Raw genomic sequence first — 18,908 nt, forward strand, 5'->3', positions numbered from 1 at the left:
CTGAGCAAACAAGCCTCTGAACTCCACATTCTGTGAAGAGCCGTGGACATCCAACCATTTACAACCTAGTGGTAGTTTCACTGTTCTTCTACCTCCATCCATTGATGCTCACAACAGTAGCACGTAAACATTCAACCAGCTTTGTCATTTATGAGATACTTGTTCACAGACTTTGCATAATAATAATCTGCCGTTTGTCAAAGTCACTTATCTCAATGTATGTCCCCATTTGCAGCCCACGTCTTCGCTAGGGTAATCCCCAATCCATGTCTGCTCCACTTACATCCTTTTGTTACTGTGTCACATGCCTGCAATGCCACCAGGTGGCATCCAGTGTCACATTAGGCAGTGGTCGTAATGTTTTTGGTGATCAGAAGTCTCAGAAATGAGGTCTGTTTGCATAGCAGTGACATTGAAATGTTATGTTAGATGTGATCTCTTGTGTTTTATTGGTACAGTTGATTAATTGTGCATAATAATACAGCTTGCAGCACATGAAGAAGACAGGTTGGTCGGTCGTCAAAACATTGTGCAGAAAAGCAAGAGCTTAGGGATACATTCTTGGGTGGGAGTTGCTGGTTGTAACACACAGAATTGCGACATAAAGTCACCTGTTAGGAACAGTGAGATAATGACGTCCTAACAGATATGGAGAGTTCCCTCAGAAATCAGGGGTGAGACAAACATAGCTTTTTGCAGGGACAGCTTTTTATAATGGCAATAGAAATTATTACCTACACAGACAATCTGTTGGTTCCTTTCTGGGACTAAGTTTTTAAATAGGACCCAAAAGGGTCAATCAGTCTCACTTTTGTCAGTGTCCTGGAGCAGTTAACACACAGTGTCCAGACACCTCACAGAGGACGTATTTGAATTTATATGACATACAGAGTAGGTAACGTGGCATTGTGTTCCTCTGTTGCTCCTTATTGCTTGCATTCCTCTCTCTTGCTCGTCACGACCTTATAGCGACTTCATTGATTACATTTTTGTAACTTTTAATTTTAGCTTGATATTGAACACCAGAAAGCTGTTTCCTCCAGATTTCAGTAGTCAGTATTATTTTTCTGTTGTTTTGTTAATATTGAATGCAGTATACATGAACATCATGTTTAAGGAGTCATATTTGTGGTACTGCCCTTCCTGTTCACATACGTCCCAATGATTAGCTTCCATTAGTCAGTGTTCAAAGAGAGTGCCTGATTCACACTTGCAAGTAAGAGTGAGTCAGATGCTTCCAAGTCCACAAAGTATGGCATCACCTTCATTGAGTTCCATTTATTAGTGGGAATAGTGGCCAGTCAAGATGTAACTCCACACACTGAGCTATTGGTGGTAGTCCCTTGTATAAGATAAAGTAAACTGTGACACACACACACACACACACGTCCTCTCCGAGCATTATTGCCTCAATGGGATGAGTAGTGATCTTAGCTGGGGTGGGTAGTGAGGATACAGAAGACTCGTGGGATGGCGGAGGGAGAGGGAGAAGCTGTAGTGTTGCCTTTGGGAGTGTGCATGTAGTTAGTGTGGAGCACAGGGGCTAGTGAAGGTTGTTATATGAACAGAGGGGCTTAAAGGAACAAAGAATATGTGAGAGGAAGAGTTCCCAGCTGCACAATTCAGAAAAGCTGTTGCTGGGCACTAAGAATCCAAATGGCGATGGTTGTGAAGCAGTTATTAAGTCAAAACATACCATGCTGCACAGCATACTCAGCAAATGGGTGTTCTAGATGTCTTTTGGTCGCAGTTTGGTGGTGACCGTTCATTTGGACAAACACCTTGTTAGTGTTTGTGCTCACATAGAAAGCCACAGAGTGGGTGCTGCTAAGTTACTAGACCACATGGGTTCTTTCACAGGTGGCCTGCCTTCTATGGTGTGAGAAATGACTGTGACAGCAGTGAGAATAGATGGCAGTGGGAGGATGGGTATGTGTCAGTTCTTGAACCTGGGTCTTTTATAGGGATATGAGACATGGGGCAAGGGATTGGGAGCAGGGTGGAATAGGGACAGGCAAGGATATTGCGCAAGTTGGGAGGGTAGAATAATATCACTGTGGGAAGGATGGTGGGGAGAATACTTCTCATTTCTTGGCATGACGAGAAGCTGTTGAAACCCGACAGAAAGTGTGTTTCAGTTGTTCCAGTCCTGGGTGATGCTGAGTCATAGAAGGGGCACTTCTTTGTGGCCAGTCAGTGGGTATGCGGGGGATGGTGGGTGACTGGGAAGACAAGATGTGTGGGAGCTGTTTCTGGATAAGGTGGAGAGGGTAATTTCGGCCTCCTAAGACCTCAGTGAGACACTTCAGCACATTTTGAGATAGTCTACTCATCACTTCATTTGTGAAAACTGTGGGAGGGGAGGGGTGGGGCGGGGCGGGGGGGGGGGGGGGGGGGGGAGGGGTGCACCAGCAACAGCAGTTAATGACAACAATGGATGTGTGTGTGTGCATGTGCGTGTGTGTGTTGTTTCTTCATCTGAAGAAGTGCTTTGTCCAATAGCTAAAAAGATTTACTTTTAAATCTGTTTGTTCTCTAGTCAATGCCTTCTTTATGTGGTAAGCAGCAGTTTATCAAAATTCATTTTTTTATTTCATCCCAGATTTTCAATTGTTTGATAGTCCAATATTGGTGTGTTAAATTTATTCACATAGTTTTGTTTGCACGACCAAGGGAGTTCGGTTTCGGGCTGCTCCTTATGACTAGTTTCAAAAGTTATTACACTGAATTTGTAAGAACTGCAATACTGAGGAGTATACGTGTCACTGAAATGAACTTTCAAACCATGTATTAAGTACTTGACTATACTCAGATGATGATGGATCCAGAGGTGTACTTGTTCTTCGACTTCAACAACTCAGTAGGATGTGAAGATGCAGCACACTACAGTCAAGACCTCTAAACCTGTAGCATAGAATTGAGGATGGCTTGAATACATTTCCAGAGAATATTCCTCCACATATTTTGTAGGGAAGTCCACAAGACATCAGTAGCTCTTCAGTTGGATGATTCAGGGGACTCAGCTACCAATCTCAAGGCTGTGCAATTTTCTCCTAACTGTTCAGTCATGTTTTGGGTATGATGGGATAGTGCACATCTTGCTGAGGGTACTGTTCCACTGATGGGTGCTGTGGGTGAACAGATAGTTGCACACATTCGAACAATAAGTGCCTGTATTGTTCATCGGAGTGAGACAATGGCAGATATGCTGAGAGGCCATGGGGATGCATCCAACATAAGAACAATCCCATCTTCTGCATAAAGAGTGCCATGTTAGCAAAAGGGATGCATTGTATCATTTGGTGGTTGTTCTATCTAGGCAATGCCGTCATTTTGTAGAAGATAGTCAAGTACTGATGTGTGTGCGTGTGTGTGTGTGTGTGTGTGTGTGTGTGTGTGTGTGTGTGTGTTGGGGGGAGGGGGTTCTGCACATGTCACTTATTTTTCTCACTATTTATATTTATTTTTGTTCAATAAATACTTTCTTTCCAGGATATTATACTATAAGACAGAGAGTGGAAATATGTTGAAATACTGATTTGTTAGTTTCTGATAATAGCAGTAAGGTTAGCTTTTTCAGAAACTCCGAGTTGGGAGACAAAAAATTGTGTACTCAACCAAAAACAAAGCTAAAATTTTTGCATAATTTTATAGGTTGTCCACAGGGTCCACTTGATGGTGTCCCTGTAGCAGTAAAAGACAATTTCTGTACGAAGAACATAAAAACAACTTGTGCTTCAAGGATGTTGCAAGACTTTTGCCCTTCATATGATGCAACTGTGGTGCGGAAGCTGAAGGAAAGTGGTGCAATCTTATTGGGGAAGTGCAATATGGATGAATTTGCTATGGGGTAAGTGATGAGGTTTTTGTATATGTGTATCAGTCTATTTCTTATGTGTATGTATTATTCTTAAAATATAAGGTTTTGTGTTTGGAACTAGCGAAGAAAGAAAATCCTGGGAATTGAGGGCAGGGGTAGGAACTGGAGAGAGAGAGAGAGAGAGAGAGAGAGAGAGAGAGAGATTTACCAACAGTATAATTATGAATAAATATGCCTTATTTAACATCTACCCTAATTAGAGTGTTTGTATAGTTATTGCTTTCAAATACTTACTCCTCTCAAATATTTTCAAGTGTTCTTCATTTTTATTTATGTATTTAATTTTTATTATCACATTTCATTCCTCTTCTTGTGGAGCAGTATCAGGAATGTCTTTTATCAGTCTCTGGGATATGTTTAAGTATTTTTTCATCTATATTCATTGGTTGATAGGTGTTTTGGGATTTTTTTTGAAGTAATTTGGGAGATTGTTCTGATATTCAGAACCTCACAACTAGGGGTCCTCCAGAAACACTAACTCCTAGCCAGAGCTGTTGCAGTTATGACATTATGTTGCTGTACTAAGTGCACCTGTCAGCCCCGGGAGTGTGGCAGCAAATGAGCCTTGACATTTCTGAATTTAAAAGCACTGTGACCTCTGCCTCCAGTACTCTGCTGCCTATCTTATTGTAATCAGTTCCGGCATTCCTGCTCTCACTGCAATGACTTGTTTCTGGTTATGCCCCCAAAGATGGTACTGCTTGTGACTAGTCCCCACTTCCAGGCTCTCCTGGGTAGGGGAGGTCGTTGGCAGATCACCTCTGCCTCAAGCTACAAAAGGAAAAAGTGCCTTACCCAGTTGCTCGCAAGTTATTGGCTAGTCGCAAACCCTGCGTCCTCCCGTCAGGCACCTATAGTTCTGTTCTTATTACCCCTCGCTCCATGAAGGACATGGCCATGCAGACATGTGACCTCCAATTCAGCTCTGAGGTTGTGAAGTTGCCCAGTGTCAAGGTAGCATCCTCCCTGGCAACCTTTGAAGACCAAGATTTCCCCAGTTGTGATGACGAGGTGGAATATCTCACAAAAGTTATCCTCACTGCTGCAGAATGTTCCATTCCTCGCACTCCCTCTTTACCACATTGTGTCCCACGATGCAATTCGCGTATGGAGATGTGCTCTCTGCATTTTTAACCGTCATCCTACAATGGCAAACTGCATTCATTATAAACAGATGCGTGCAAAGTGATTTCATTCACTAGTTATTTTAACAGTTCCACTCATGAAGCAGCCCATGTTAACCTTGGCCTTCGTTCGCTTCCTGCACAATAATACCTTTGTATACACTGATGGCTCTCGGACTGACTATGGGGTCAGGTGTGCCATCGTCATTGGCACCCGTGTCTTTAGATATTGGCACTCTGCTCAGTGTTTACAGCCGAGCTCTTTGCCCTGTATCAGGCCACAGAGTACATCTGGTGACACAACCTTTTCAATTGTGTCGTCTGCTCAGGCTCACTCAGCACCTTTTGAAGTGTATGTGCTCTGTACACTGCCCATCCCTTAGTGCAGCGGTTCCAGAGAAACTGTCACTTGATCACTCTTGGTGGAGCCAATGTGATGTTTCTGTGGGTTCCTGGTCATGTCGGTCTGCCAGAAAATGAGGCTGCTGCCAAGGCTGCAGTCCTCGTATGTCAGCCAGCTAGTTTCTATATTCCCTCTGATGATCTCTGTGTTGCCGTCTGTCAGGAGGAGGTGTCCATTTGGCATCGCCAATGGTCCTCCCTTCACGGGAATAAGCTCTGGCTTATTTAGCCTTGCCCAGCGGCTTGGATGACCACCTCTCGGCGCACCCACCGGGAGGAGGTCATTTTAACTAGGCTGCGTATTGGACATTGCCTTTTTAACCATCATCATTTGATAAGTGGCACTACCCCACCACTTTGTCCACATTACACCCAAGTTTTAACTGTCCACAGCTTCTTGACGGAATGCCCATTTTTTTAACCATTTATGTTCCCACTTGGGTTTGCTGTCTGAGTTATCAACCATTTTAGCAAATGATGGGTGGGTTGTTGACCGCATTTTACTTTTTATCCACCAAAGCAATATGTTGAAGGCCATTTAACTTTTTAGTTTTGGACCTCTGTTTCTGTGTGGTGTCTTGTTTAGCCCTTCTCCACATGCCTGTTTTTAGCTGTCTTATGTCAATTGGGTCTGACGTATAGTCGTTTTTTATCTCCTCTCTGTCTTCGTGTTCGATAGTTTTGACTTGGGTGCGTATGACCCCAGTTGTTTTTTTTGCGCCCCAATGCAAAACAAAACCAGAAAATGATCTTCTAGCCTTCCTCTGATCTTACTGTGATGAAACAACTTCAGCTGACTATAAGGAGGCTGGAAATTTGAGCTAATAAAGCTAATTTTTGTTTCTCATATGGGAAGACTACTTGTGTCAACTTTAACCATGCTTATCATAGCTTTCACTCACCGGAGCTCATGGTGAAGTATACTATTTTAAATTTTAAGGACAATTGTACTTTTAGAGTGTACTGTTTGACTCAAAAGTAACTGACTCCTGAAAGATCTGCCAACAAAGGGCTTCAGAACATTAAATATTTGAAAAGCCTCAGCGGAAAGGCATGGGGAGCTGACAGGTTCCATCTCCTGCACTTTTATAGGGAACTGGTTAGATTACAGCAGAGCAACAGTTGGGAATTATATATTTCCAACCTCAAGATTTTAGACGCTGTCCACTGTAAGGGCATTTGGATACTGACTGAAGCTTTTTGGGTCATCTCAGTTTAGAGTCTGTGTGCAGAGGAAGGTGAACAACCACTCTTGATTCAGTTATGCCTCATCCTGGCTTAACATGTCCTGAGAATTTCAGCATTGCCTCAGTCAATGGCATTTATTGCGACAGTCCACCACAACTTTGAGAGGCTGTTCAGGAACCACCCCATGTAACCATGCCATTGGGGATATAGGTTATTGAATGTCTCACGTATCTAGATATGTTAGAGCTCAAAAAAACAGCCAGGGATGGAACAAATTGCCACCTTAGTGTCTTTTGAGGTCCAAAGTGATTTTAAGTCTTGACACAGTACACGAAAGCTTGTACTCCAGATTACATTTTTACAACTCTGTTTTCTTCAATTTTAAATATGTACGGCAGTTTTATTGTTGTTTCTATAGATGCATCCCAGCAAGAGAATGGCCTCTGTTGTTCAGCTGTTTTCTGTGATAGTGTTTTTGAAGTGCACCTACTGGACCAATTTACCTATTATGGTGCGGAATTATATTACTTTGACGGCCCGGGAGTGGATTCAAAGGCATCACAGTGCAAGTTTCCTCATCTGTTCTAACTCGCCCAGTGCACTACGTGTGTTCCACTAGTTTACACGGTAGACTAGTTGATTCAGCTCATCCATGATACCTTATGGGGGCTCCAGTACTGAGGTAAGGATGTGATCTTTTGCTGGGTACCTGGACCCATCGGGATACAGGGAAACATCATAGCCAAAAAATCAGCCATTGGTGCATATTGATATGCTATCCCCCCTTGCACGCCATCTCTCATTATGTGACAGAAGAAACATGTATCTGTAGGAGACTGAATGATTGGAGGTCACGAACAAAAGACTATACTCCATGAAACCGACCACAAAGGCATGGTGGATTCATGTCAAGCATACCAATGGAAGGTGGTGCTGCTCACCAGACTGCACATAGGACATTGTCCTTTAACATATGGTTTCCTCCTCCAGTAGGAGAATCCACCACTCTGTGAACTCCCAGGGGGCTCACCACTTTTTAGCGAGTACGTACTTGGCTACCTTAGGACCCCAGCCTTGGCAGCATTACCTCCTCATCCTGTACTGCAAACCTACACTTGTCTATGTCTTACCTCCTCTGACTTTCTGTCAGATGGTCCTTTTGGTGCAGGCCCTGCCTGGACTTGGTTCATGATTTTGGTCTTGACTCCTAGTTTCACTCCTGGCAATGTCTTCGCCTTCTGTTAACAATTACATGGTCCCCATTATTGGGTTTGACCTGCCATCTTTTCTATGTTGTACAGAAGTGCTCGTCGTTCAGGGAAGGTCACCCACTGTGGTGTATGCTCTGCCTCTGTGCCCTTCCACCCTGCCACACTTCCTTCCTGTTGTCGTATACCCATAACCCAGCACAAAGGCCATACCGTTGGGGTGTGGGTTTCGTCAAGTACCTGCACAGTGGTAGCTCTCTGACCACGCACGGATCACACTGCTGGTGCCTGTGCTGCATATTCCGCTTGTACACCATGGAGCATGTGCCCATTATGACTGGGGCACAGAGATTCTCAGCAATGGCTTACTGACCAGTTAGCTGTTGCTGTGGCTAGGTGATGCCCATGGGGAGAGCCCCTGTTCAGAGTGGGTGGCACCATGGCAGATAGTTCGAACTTCAAGTGATTTTCCCTTTACATGGAAAGGCCTCATATTATGCAGCTAAGTACAATCCAATGCATTCACTTCCCTGGCCATGCTGTGGGAGTAACACAGGCCTGGATGACAAGGAGCAAAATCCCCCCCGCCCTCAATACCTGATCTGTACCAGGACCAATGAGAAAACCTTTTCTGCCACGGAGCCTTTATTTTTTGTTGAACACATTGAGAATAAATATGGGGAAGTTGCAGCCATCTCTAAGATGATCAGGTCCCTTGTGGTTACATTGTCTCCTGCTCAATCACAGGCACTGCCTGTTCGGATACAGTATTACTAGTGCCCTGCTTGACTCGGTCAAGTCATTTAAATATCTAGGCGTGACGTTGCAAAGCGATTTGAGGTGGAACGAGCACATGAGAACTGTGGTAGGGAAGGCAAATAGCAGACTTAAGTTTATTGGGAGAATTTTAGGAAATTGTTCACCTGCAAAGGAAAATACTTATAGGATGCTGGTGTGGCCTATTCTCAAGTACTGCTTGAGTGTCCGGGACCTGTGCCAGGTCGGATTGAAGGAAGACATCAAAGCAGTTCAGAGGCAGGCTGCTAGATTTGTTACCAGTAGGTTCGAACAACATGTAAGTTTTACGGAGATGCTTCGGGATCTCAAATTAGAATCCCTGGAGGGAAGATGACGTTCTTTCTGAGAAAATTTACAGAATAGGCATTTGAAGCTGACTGCCGAACGATTCTACTGCCACCAAAATACATTGCGCATAAGGACCACAAATATAAGACTCAAGAAATTGTGGCTCATATGGAGGCATATAGGCAGTTGTTTTCCCCTTGCTCTATTTGCGAGCAGAACAGGAAAGGAAATGACAAGTAGTGGTACAGGGTACTATCCACCACACACTGTGGTGGCTTGCTTAGTATCTATGTAGATGTGCTTTCTTGTGAAAAGCTGGGTGACATTCCTGTGACTGTCATACCACACAAGATTCTCAATGTGGTCTAGATATCTGACAGTGAGCTACAGGCAAATGTAGAGCGACAGGGTGTACACTTCATCTGTCATATCTATAGGAGACCAAAGGAAAACAATTGCTACTGGGGCCTTCAGTTGGCTTTCGAGGGCGATACGTTGCCTGAGAAGGTCAAGGTGATAGTATACAGGTGTGATGTGAGATTCTGTGTTCTTCCTCTTATGAGATGTTTCAGATGTATGAAGTTTGGACATATGTCTTCTTGTCACACTGCTACCTCTGTCTGCAGGGATTGTGGACGTCCTCTGCACGCAAACGTTCATTGTGCCCCTCCCCCCATCTGTGTAAACTGCGGCAAGCTCCACTCTTGCTGCTCACCAGAGTGCTTGAGTTTTAACTGTGAGAAGAAAATAGAGAAGTATAAGAACCTGGACAAACACTCGCTTATCAATAGGCGAGAAAAAAGTGTGATCCTCTTAATCACATATAAATGACACTGTGTTAATCTACAGCCACAATATCATTGCCTTCTTAGTTGACAGTGCTTTCCTCTGTTGCGCCTCTTACAGTGAGCCCTCGGGGCCACCTGCTAATGACTGTCTTACAGGCAGTTGGGAGTCCTTCTGTTGCCTCGACTGCAACCACTTCAAGGGCATATGCTCCCTACCTGCCAGGGACACCGGTTCCCATCCCCCCACTGGAGGTACCTCATCCTCCTCTGTCTTCTCTAGCTAAGAGGAGGTCCCTCAGGACTCTTCCTTTCACGGTTGCTGCTGGTCAAAAGCCAGACACCAGCCGGTGGCTGAAGAAACCACAGGCTCCTGGCCATCGGACTTCTCGCTCCTCCTCTGCCGCTGAAACCAGTTCAGAGAAACCTTCTCAGTCCTCGTCTTCTAAGGAGGAGCAGGACAAGAAGGATAAAAATATGTTCTCCAAGATGAAGGTAACTCAGTGGCCCCCATGCCCCACTGTACTCTGGATGTACTCCTTCTGTGCCCAAGGTGGAGATCTCGGTGGCCCCTGAAGCACCAGATCTCCCCAGACAGTGTGCTGCAGAACTAATGTCAGTTGATCCCCTGACATCTCAAACTGGTGACAGCACATGACCCTGGATCATTGGATCATGAACTGCCCCCCCCCTCCCTCCCGTCACTTCCTTCCCCCACAGAAGTCACACAGTCTGATCCTCCACTGGAATTGTAACGGAATTTTCCACCACCTGGCTGAGCTATGGCAGCTTCTAAGCACTTACCCTGCATTCTGTATTGCCATCCAGGAAATGTAGCTTCCAGCAACTCAGGCCCCTGCCCTTCATGGCTACTAAAGTTTTTTTAAGCTTTGTACCGACTATGAGAGAGTATTGGGTGGACTTTGTACATATGTGCTGGATTCTGCATAATGTGACCTTGTGCCTCTTGATACACTGTTGGAGGCTGTGGCTGTTCAGGTAAGGGCACATCAAGATTTTATGATCTGCAGTTTTTATCTCCCTGTTGATGGTGTCACATCCGAGGATGTACTGTCAGCATTACTCTCTCTGTTTCTCCCACCTTTCCTAGTCTTGGGTGGCTTCAACGCCCTTAATCGTTCGTGGGGTGGTACAGTTGCACTAGTCCTTCCAGATTCCTCAAAACAGGGCACTTCTATACATCCACCTATTGGCATTACTGACGTCTGCAGCACACATGCTTTAGTCTGTCTTGTTTCCATTTGACCGCTCCTTACATACTGACATCGAGGCAACTCTTGGTTTGACTGGAGCTCTGCCCACCATGTGTTTTAAATGTTTGTGAACTGTCGGGCTTCATCCTTAAAGTGCTGGGCAGGGGCGATGAACTTCGGTGCATTGTAAACAACTTCCCAATTGGGGACAGCCTTTGTCCCTCCATGAGAATGACATGCTGACTCTTTGTAAGGTTGCTGATGACTGTGCTGTTGAGCACTTCACATCCAAAATAATAATAATAATAATAATAATATTAATAATAATAATCAGTTGCGAGGGAATCAGCTGGGCTCTTTTGTTCATGCAGTGGTTTTGCTGGTAATGACCTTTCTTTCCAGTGCTCTCTTTACACTCCTGTCACACTCCCTCAAGTGGTGACACTCTAACATGACTTGTGCTGAGCTACTGACCTTCCATAATCATAATTACCCTTCTGACTCTTTGTAGCTATTCTTCAACACAGTTTTTTATTTTAGGCGTGATACTACTAGTAATTTCGAGAAAAAAGAAATGCTATAACTACCATATCAATTCTGTGTGTGCACCGCTTCATGGTTTGATCATGAAGTTTGCCCTTGATTCAGCCACTATAGGCCACCTGGCTTGCTAATACGACAGTAGTTGTGCACACAGCCTGCTGGCTGCACCCCCTGTTGGAACTAGATGCTATATAGGCCAGAATGCAAAGCTCCACAAGTCACTTGTGTGTTGCTCATTTTAATGTACCTTCTGTGTGTGTGTGTGTGTGTGTGTGTGTGTGTGTGTGTGTGTGTGTGTGTGTGTGTGTACTGTTAGAGGAATAAATTACAGTGTTCTTGGGTTAGAACAATATAGTTTGACAGGACCGCAGCATATTTATTCCACAAACTTATCTTTAATTACTCAAAAAAAATACTAAATTTTTACAGAACAATTTAATGGAAAATGGAAATCATTACAACTGTTTATTTCAGTCACAGCTGTGGAATGGTGCAGGTTTTAGTGACCGGTTGTGGTCATTAGAGGAACATCTGTATACACAAGCTTGGCAACAGAAGCAACTGTTGTTTTTTCTATTGTCAATAATGGATTCTTGCCGGTGAGATTATAAATATGATGATTTGTTTAGTATGATGATCTGTGTTTTAGGCAGATACCCCAGCTCACTGATATTCTGTGGTGTGTTGCATCAGTACAAACCTTCTGAGAAAATAGGCCTCAATGGGGACAGCTTACATTAGTCAGTACATACACATCCCATACGTTCATCTCAGTTACATTGGGTTGACCATCTCATTTGTTACTATATTTTAACAGACAACTATGGACTATTGCAAATACAGTCAAATGCAAAGTCCCACCTATTCGAATTACACTTATGATTTATTTCATAGTAATGTGCTTTTAAATCAGCGAGTTGTCCTTTACTATGATTGTGTTTTGGCTGTACTGATATGTAAAGGGCACAGAATGTGTTGTACTTTTTCCCAAGTGGTTTGACACCACAAATTATATTTGAGTTTTTAAAATTAAAGAAATCTGTGTGCCATTTTGAATTACTTTGGAGCCAACTTAACAAGCGTTTCAAATTATGATCCCAGCATTACAACAGGTAAAATGTCACAGGTAATGAAATGGTGCGGTCATGTCATTTTTATGAAAACATTCATTATACTTGATTTTAAAGTCACTTTTCTGACTAATTCTTTGGGTCTTGCGTAACTGTGGGCAACCTAGCAGATCAGGTAGTGGATACTGTAGTTTGAAAGACCAGTCAGAGTAGTGTGATGCATGTATGAGGCAGATGTCATGATTATTAGCAACACATTAAAAAATTTGATAGTGGTCTTGGGCTGTTACATGTCAGATTTCTAATATAAACAATATTGTTGTCTGTCAGGTCTTGAGTATAAGGAAAATGTTTGTGTAATAGTGAAACTGTATGTGTTGTTTATATCGAAATGCATAGTTTGGGAGGGAGTGTATCTAGGAATAGAAAACAAGTACACCAAAATTCATATTTATGCAGAAGATCTGTCAAATTCAGCTGGCGGTGCACATGACGTGTGTCAGAACTATGCAGTTACGCTTTCTGCATTTCCCTTCAGGAAACCTGGTTCCCGGAAATGCGGACCCCTGCCCTCCATGGCTATAGGGGATACTACTAGAACTGTAGTGTGTCAGATGGAGTTTGTGTCTACGTCCTGAACTCAGTATGCAGTGAACCTGTGCCCCTTCAAACCCCTTTTGAAGCTGTGGCTCTCAGGATAAGGTTGATGCAGGGAATAACTGTCTGCAACGTATATCTTCTTCCAGATGGTGCAGTACCCCTGAATGCATTGGCTGCACTGATTGATCAACTCCCTAAACCTTTCGTACTTTTGGGAGATTTTAACATTCCTAACCCCTTTTGGGATGGCACCATGCTTACTGGCTGAGGCAGAGATGTCGAAAATTTACTGTCACAACTCGACCTTTGCCTCTTAAATAAAGGTGCCCCCACACATTTCAGTGTGGCACATGGCACATATTCAGCCATTGATCTCTTGGTTCGCAGTCCTGGCCTTCTCCCATCTATCCACTGGAGAGCACATGATGACCTGTGTGGTAGTGACCACTTCCCCATCTTCCTGTCACTGCCCCAGTGTCAGACCCATGAACACCTTCCCAGATGGGCTTTAAACAAGGCGGACTAGGAAGCCTTCACCTCTGCTGTCACCGTTGAATCTCCCCCACATGGTAACATTGATGTGGTGGTTGAGCAGGTAACTACAACGATCGTTTCTGCGGCAGAAAATGCGATCCCTTGTTCTTTAGGGAGCCCCCCCGTGAAAGACAATCCTTTGGTGGTCTCCAGAAGTCACTGAGGCAATTAAGGAGCGTCGGTGAACTCTACAGCGGCATAATCGGCACCCTTGCATGGAGCATCTCATAGCCTTTAAACAGCTGCGTGCCCGTGTTCGACAGATTATCAAACGACGGAAACAGAAGTGTTTGGAGAGATACGTCTCGACCATTGGGTGCCATACGTCACCTTCTCAAGTCTAGTCAAATATCAAACGAGTTCTTGGGTATCAGACCCCAACAGGTGTTACCAGTGTTGACATAAATGGCGTGTTATCTACCGACGCAAATGCGATTGCCAAGCACTTTGCTGAGCACTATGCTCACGCCACTGCATTGGAGAATTACCCCCAGCCTTTAACACTTTCAAACGGTGGATGGAAGAGAAAGTCCTCTCGTTCAGTACACTCGACAGTGAACCCTATAACGCCCCATTTACAGAGTGGGAGCTCCTCAGTGCCCTTGCACATTGCCCTGACACAGCTCCTGGGCCAGATCGGATACACAGTCAGATGATTAAACATCTCTCATCTGACTAGAAGCGACATCTCCTCGTTATCTTCAACCGGAGCTGGTGTAATGGTGTCTTTCCATCACACTGGGGGGAGAACACCATCATACCAGTTCTCAGACCTGGCAAAAACCCGCTTGATGTGGATAGCTATCGGCTCATCAGCCTCACCAACATTTTTTGTAAGCTGCTGGAACATATGGTGTGTCGACAATTGGGTTGGGTCCCAGAGTCACGTGGCCTACTGGCTCACTGCAAGGGCAGTTTCTGTCTGGGTCACTCTACCACTGATAATCTTGTGTCCTTCAAGTGTCATCTGAACAGCCTTTTCCAGACACCATGACCTTGTTGCCGTCCTTTTTGATTTACGAAAAGTGTATGACACCACCTGGTGACATCATATCCTTGCCACATTATACGAGTGGGGTCTCCGAGGCCCACTCCCAATTTTTATCCAGAATTTCCTGTCGCTTCATACTGTCCGTGTTCAAGTTGGTGCCTCCCATAGTTCCCCCCATATCCAGTCGAATGGGGTCTCGCAGGGCTCTGTATTGAGTGTATCTCTATTTTTAGTGGCCGTTGATGGTCTAGCAGCAGCTGTAGTGCTGTCTGTCTCACCCTCTCTGTATGCAGATGACTTCTGCTTTTAGTATCTGCTCCAGCAGTGCTGAGTGCTGAGTGGCATCTACGGGGAGCCATCCACAAGGTGCAGCCATGGACTCTAGCCCACAGCTTCCAGTTTTCGGCTGCAAAGTTGTGTGTTATGCACTTCCATCACCGTCATACCGTTCATCCAAAACAGAACTTTACCTTACTGATGATCCCCTCACTGCAGTGGAGACATATCAGTTTTTAGGACCGGTTTTCGACGTCTGATTGACTTGGCTTCCACACCTTCGTCAGCTTAAGCGGAAGTGATGGCAGCACTTCAATACCCTCCGCAGCCTGAGCAACACCGACTGGGGTGTAGACCCCTCTACAGTGCTGCAGCTCTACAGAGCCCTCGTTCAATCCTGCCTTGACTATGGGAATCTGGATTATGGTTCGGCGGTGCCCTCAGCATTGCATTCGCTCAACCTAGTGCACCACTGTGGCATTAGACTAGCGACAGGAGCTTTTAGGATGAGTCCTGTGACCAGCATCCTGGCAGAGGCTAGAGTCCCTCCATTGCAGGTCAGGCATGCACAACTGCTGGCCAGTTAAGTTGCACACGTTCATAGTTCTCATGCGCATCCGAATTACCGTCTCCTTTTCCCACCCACGGTGGTTCATCTCCCGCATTGGTGGTCCAGGTCAGGGCTTACAATTGCAGTTCGCGTCTGATCCCTTCTATCTGAACTGGAGTCCTTGCCTTTACCACCTATACTCGAGGTCCATTCGTGTAATCCTCCATGGTGTACACCTAGGCCGTGGCTTCGCCTGGACCTTTCACATGGCCCAAAGGACTCAGTTCATCCCACGGCTCTCCACTGTCACTTCCTCTCGATTCTTGACATGTAATGAGGCCATGAAGTAGTTTACACTGATGGCTCGATGGCTGATGGTTACGTCAGCTTCGCGTGTTTCCATGAAGGACATATTGAACAGCATTCCTTGACTGATGACTGCAGTGTTTTTACTGCAGAGCTGGTGGCTATATCTCGCACTCTTGAGCACATCCGTTCATGCTCTGGCGAGTCGTTTCTTCTGTGTACTGACTCCTTGAGCAGCCTACAAGCTATCGACCAGTGCTACCCTCATCATCCTTTGGTAGCGACCATCTAGGAGCCCATCTATGTCCTGGAATGGTCTGGTCATACAGTGGTGTTTGTCTGGACCCCAGGGCACATCGGAAACCCAGGCAACGAACTTACTGACAGGCTGGCCAAACAGGATACACAGAAACCGCTTATGGAGATTGGCATTCCAAAAACTGACCTGTGTTCATTTTTACACCGCCAGGTTTTTCGGCTTTGGAAGATGGAATGGCATAGTCTCAGTACGCACAACAAACTGAGTGCCATTAAGGAGACTACGAATGTGTGGCAGTCAACCATGTAGGCCTCTCGCAGGGACTCTGTGGTTTTCTGCTGGCTCATCATTGGCCATGCTTGGGCGACCCATGGCTACCTCCTGCACTGTGAATACCTGCCTCAATGTTGATGCGGCACCCGGTTGACAGTGGCCCATATTCTGGTGCACTGCCCCACTTTGACTGCCCTGCAATGTAATCTTCGGTTACAGGACTCGTTGCCACTAATTTTATCTTACAGCACCTCATCAGCTGTTTAAGTTTTACATTTTATTTGTGAGGGTGGGTTTTATCATTTGATCTAAGTTTAAGTGCATATCCTTTGTCTCTCTGTGTCCTCTACCCTAGTGTATTTAGGGTGGAGGTTTTAATGTGTTGCAGAGTGGCTGGCTTCTCCTTTTTATTCTCATGAAGGAAACCCAGTTCTAACCAAAGAATGGAAAGCAGAAAGGTGGAAGGAGTATATAGAGGGTCTATACAAGGGCAGTGTACTTGAGGACAATATTATGGAAGTGGAAGAGAATATACGAGGGTTATTCCAAAAGTAAGGTCCGGTTATAAAAAAAAAATCAAAACTAAAATGTTTTTTCAAAACAATTGTTTTATTTACATTCCTTACATCTTTATCTATTTTTCTACATAACTTCCATACTTATTTAAACATTTGTCACATCGTTCAACAAGCTTTTGAATACCCATGTTATAGAAATCGGCCGCCTGTGACGATAACCAGTCCTTAACTGCTTCTTTCACTTCATCATCTGTGTCGAAGCGCTTGCCGCCGAGAAACTCCTTTAAGTAACGGAACAGGTGGAAATCACTTGGCGCCAGGTCCGGACTGTAAGGAGGATGGTCCATCTGTTCCCATCCAAATTTCTTGATCAGAGCTTGCGTTTCATTTGCAGTGTGGGGTCTGGCATTGTCATGCAACAACAAGATTCCAGACGACAAAAGACCACATCGCTTATTCTGGATTGCACGTCGAAGTTTAGTCAGGGTAGCGCAGTAGGCGGCTTTATTAATCGTTGTTCCTCTCTCCATAAAGTCGACTAACAATACTCCACGTCTATCCCAGAACACAGTCGCCATAACCTTACGTGTTGAGATTGTCTGCTTTGCCTTGACCTTGACTGGCGATGACGTGTGATGCCATTGCATTGACTGACGTTTAGACTCTGGAGTGATGTGAGAAACCCATGTCTCATCCCCTGTGACAACATTGTCTAAAAGACTGTCACCTTCCTTATGATATCGCTCCAAAAAATCAAGAGCAAAAGCCATTCTTTTCATTCGTTGGGGCTCAGTAAGCAGCCTGGGAACCCAACAGGCACACAATTTGTGAAACTTCAAATGTTCAGACACAATTCTGTACAAAGTTGTTCTACTCGCATTCGGAAAATGCATGTCTACGTCTGTAATAGTGAATCGGCGATCTTCACGAATTTTTTTGTCAACCGCATTGACCAAATCGTCTGAAATCACTGATGGTCGGCCACACCGTGGTTCATCGTGCACATTATCCCGTCCTTCATTAAAAGCTCGCACCCACTTGCGCACTTTACTGTCGCTCATTATGTTAGGACCGTACACTTCAGTAATCTGCCGATGGATTTCCGCCGCTGAATTGTTTCTTGCAGACAAAAACCGTATCACTCCCCTTACTTCACAATCGGCGGGCTGATCAATTGTCTTAAACATTGTAAAGTGACACTGTGAACTACACTCAGCAACAGTAACAAAGCGAATGGCGGCGTTTGACGCGCAAGGCTTGCCGGGAGTCGGAGTGCATGCGTGTTTTGTCATTGGCGCCAAATTTCAATAGTTACGGCGAATCGGACCTTACTTTTGGAATAACCCTCGTAGATGAAGATGAAATGGGAGATACGATACTGCGTGAAGAGTTTGACAGAGTACTGAAAGACCTGACCCGAAAGAAGTCCCCTGGAGTAGACAACAGTCCATTAGAACTACTGACGGCCTTGGGAGAGCCAGTCCTGACAAAACTCTACCATCTGGTGAGCAAGACATGTGAGACAGGCGAAATACCCTCAGACTTCAAGAAGAATATAATTCCAATCCCAGAGAAGACAAGTGTTGACAGATGTGAAAATTACCGAACTATCAGTTTAATAAGTCACAGCTGCAAAATACTAATACGAATTCTTTACAGACAAATGGAAAAACTGGTAGAAGCCGACCTCGGGGAAGATCAGTTTGGATTCCGTAGAAATATTGGACCACGTGAGGCAATACTGACCCTACGACTTATCTTAGAAGAAAGATTAAGGAAAGGCAAACCTAAGTTTCTAGCATTTGTAGACTTAGAGAAAGCTTTTGGCAATGTTGACTGGAATGCTCTCTTTCAAATTCTAAAGGTGGCATGGGTAAAATACAGGGAGCGAAAGGCTATTTACAATTTGTACAGAAACCAGATAGCAGTTATAAGAGTCGAGGGGCATGAAAGGGAAGCAGTGGTTGGGAAGGGAGTGAGACAGGGTTGTAGCCTCTCTCCAATGTTATTCAATCATATATTGAGCGAGCAGTAAAAGAAACAAAAGAAAAATTCAGAATAGGTATTAAAATCCATGGAGAAGAAATAAAAACTTTGATGT

General features: G+C 44.7%; 1 protein-coding gene across 1 annotated transcript in view; it reads left to right on the top strand.

Moving 5' to 3' along the window:
* Window positions 1-18,908, top strand: part of LOC126481113 (glutamyl-tRNA(Gln) amidotransferase subunit A, mitochondrial) — a 154,408-nt gene that overhangs the window by 11,901 nt on the left and 123,599 nt on the right. The window contains exon 3 of the mRNA XM_050104646.1: window positions 3,655-3,850. Coding sequence (XP_049960603.1) covers window positions 3,655-3,850 — 196 coding nt within the window. The remainder of the gene's footprint in view (window positions 1-3,654; window positions 3,851-18,908) is intronic.

This window comes from Schistocerca serialis, chromosome 5 (genome assembly GCF_023864345.2).
Source record: "Schistocerca serialis cubense isolate TAMUIC-IGC-003099 chromosome 5, iqSchSeri2.2, whole genome shotgun sequence".
NCBI lineage: Eukaryota > Metazoa > Arthropoda > Insecta > Orthoptera > Acrididae > Schistocerca > Schistocerca serialis.